Raw genomic sequence first — 2,346 nt, forward strand, 5'->3', positions numbered from 1 at the left:
TTTCCTAGCTTTGCTGCCTTCCCACCCTGGATCCCCTCAATAATGAACAAGATATCTAAACAGGCAAAAAAAAAAATTGTTAATTGTAACTCCCCCCCCAAAAAAGGGCTTTCATTTTGTGATCAATGGAATAAAGTACTACATCTTCACCATTTTTAGGAAGGCCCTGTTACATTTTTAATAAACATTTTATAACACAACAGGTTTATATTAATACTGCATGACTGAACGTTTTTAAAAAAATGCATCTTCCTTTTATCCTTGTTCAAAGAAAAAATGAGAGAAAGAAAGAGAGTTAGAAAGTATATATATTTAAAACTCTCAAACCAGGCCTGCTCCCAAGAGGTGCTTCCAGCCTCAGGTATTTACTTTGCTATGGCCTCATCTGTGTAGTTGGCAGAGAAGTATCTCTGGGACACCAGAGACCTGAAAGAGAGAAAGAAAAGAATTAAGAAAAAGAAAAAAAAAAGTAGTGAGATGTGTAATGGGCCAGCAAGGTTGTCTAACACAACCACCTGGTTAGCAGGGAGGGAAATGGCTAAGAAGAAGGGTTCATTCAATGAGCTAGGCCCCAGTCTTCAGTGTGCTTTGGGGCAACCCACTGACTTCAAGGGGACTTGTGACAGCCCATGTGGAACTCATTGCATGATGGAGACTCACTGCTGCTTGTTAAGCCACCTGATGACAGGTTGGAGACAGCTGCAGACAGCTCAGGGCTAGAGGGACTGAGAGTATGGAATAGGCAAGGTGAGGGCACAGACTCTGAATAAATACAAACCTGAGGAGAAGGCAAAGGCTTATGCTGGGAGGATTTCTTCTATGGTTGTATTAGGGATATTTTTGATATTAAAACCAGAGCCAAGAGAGGTGACAATTGTTTGGAGAGGGGTTGAATGAACAGCCCTGGGTTGCAGAAAGTCTAGTGAGATAACTGCACATTTATTCATGGTATTATTCTCTAGCTACCCACCCTCCCCGTGGAACCTTTAACTTACCACCTGATGGCTCTCCAGCCACCATTCATCTTCTCCTATCCCCCCAGCTGCACGGTAGAGCCCACAAGGGCACCACTGCCACAGATGGGGTAGGGGTGAGAGGGGGAACTGACTCCGGGTCCAGGAATCCCCCAGAGGGACCTGCTCAGCCCGCACCCTGGCCCGCAGGATACCTGTCTCTGGATCCTAGGGAACAAATGTAAGAGAGAAAGAAAGCGCTAGTACAACTGGAAAACATAAACCCATGAAACACACAAAATTTCCAGGGCAAAACAAAGGAAGAGCCGCATGGCAGAGCAACTGACTTACTTTTCTGAGCACAGCCACCCACACACGGCCCTGCTCATCGTGGTATACGCCTGGGCACCAGGCCCATAGTCGGTCAGGAGGAGGAATAGCCTGCATACTGTCCTCTCCCTTGCCACAAAGAATAGTGTGAGGGTGTTTCCTCCAGGTGCACATGCTCAGAAGCTCAGGCAGGGCAAAAAGCAACCATTAGACTAAACCATTGGGACCAGCCACCAAAGGATTATAAACAAAATGAATATAATTATTATTACACATAAACATAACATGATGCTGTATCTGTAACATATTATAGGACAGAGGTATCCAAAGCAATGAGGCAAGACCGCACGGTACAAAAATCCAACAAACTTTAATGCAGACACCCCCCACTCCCAGCAGTGGCTGCTTCCCTTGGAGCCAACCACAGGTGATTCCACCCCCTTCAAGGATAATTCCTTTCAGATTCCTTACCCACTGCAAACCCAGCTACTCCCAGGGAGGAAGCATTCTAAAATATAGAATACCTTGCTATACTGCATGGGTAGCAATAGTTAATCATTGTAATTGTTTTAAATGTTGTCATGAAGAGGGTGACAAGATTTAATATATTCTATGCATGTGTTCTTAGCCTTTTCTTTAAATGTATCTTTTAGACAAAGCTAGTTGAAATGCTAGAGCTGTGCATTTCCACCCCGTCTCTTTAAATTTGGGACTTTGCTCCCAGATCAGCAGCACAGCTTTGGGGAGAAGGAAACATGCATTGCATTGCTGGGGTTTGAGTTCCCTGTAATGTAGTTGCCAGCCAATGGGAGCTGTGGGGGCAGTGTGTAGAGTCCCCTGGCTGCCCCTACGCATAGGAGGCAGAGAGGGGACACGCTGCTGCTGCTTCTGGGAGCCGTGCAGAGCCCTGGTATGCACAGAGTGGGGCAAACCCCCAACCCTGCTCCCCGGCTGGAGCTCAAGGGCTGGATTAAAATGTCTGAAGGGCCAGATGTGGCCCCTGGGCTGTAGTTTTCCCACCCCTGCTGTAGTGGTGAGCTATGTTTTCTTCATCCTTACCGCT

The 2,346-nt window shown here is 46.3% G+C and overlaps 1 protein-coding gene across 1 annotated transcript; it reads right to left on the minus strand.

Annotated features, from left to right (window-relative positions):
- Positions 1 to 320: 320 nt before the first annotated feature.
- Positions 321 to 1,457, minus strand: LOC311514934 (protein p13 MTCP-1-like; the record flags this gene model as incomplete). The annotated part of the gene is made up of 3 exons (XM_084617655.1): positions 321 to 426; positions 996 to 1,181; positions 1,305 to 1,457. The coding sequence occupies 3 exons, from the start codon at positions 1,455 to 1,457 to the stop codon at positions 382 to 384; spliced, it is 384 nt and encodes a 127-aa protein (XP_084473781.1). The 3' UTR covers positions 321 to 381.
- Positions 1,458 to 2,346: the final 889 nt, after the last annotated feature.

The sequence above is a fragment of the Lepidochelys olivacea genome (genome assembly GCF_965140295.1).
Source record: "Lepidochelys olivacea isolate rLepOli2 genome assembly, chromosome: 1".
Lineage (NCBI taxonomy): Eukaryota > Metazoa > Chordata > Testudines > Cheloniidae > Lepidochelys > Lepidochelys olivacea.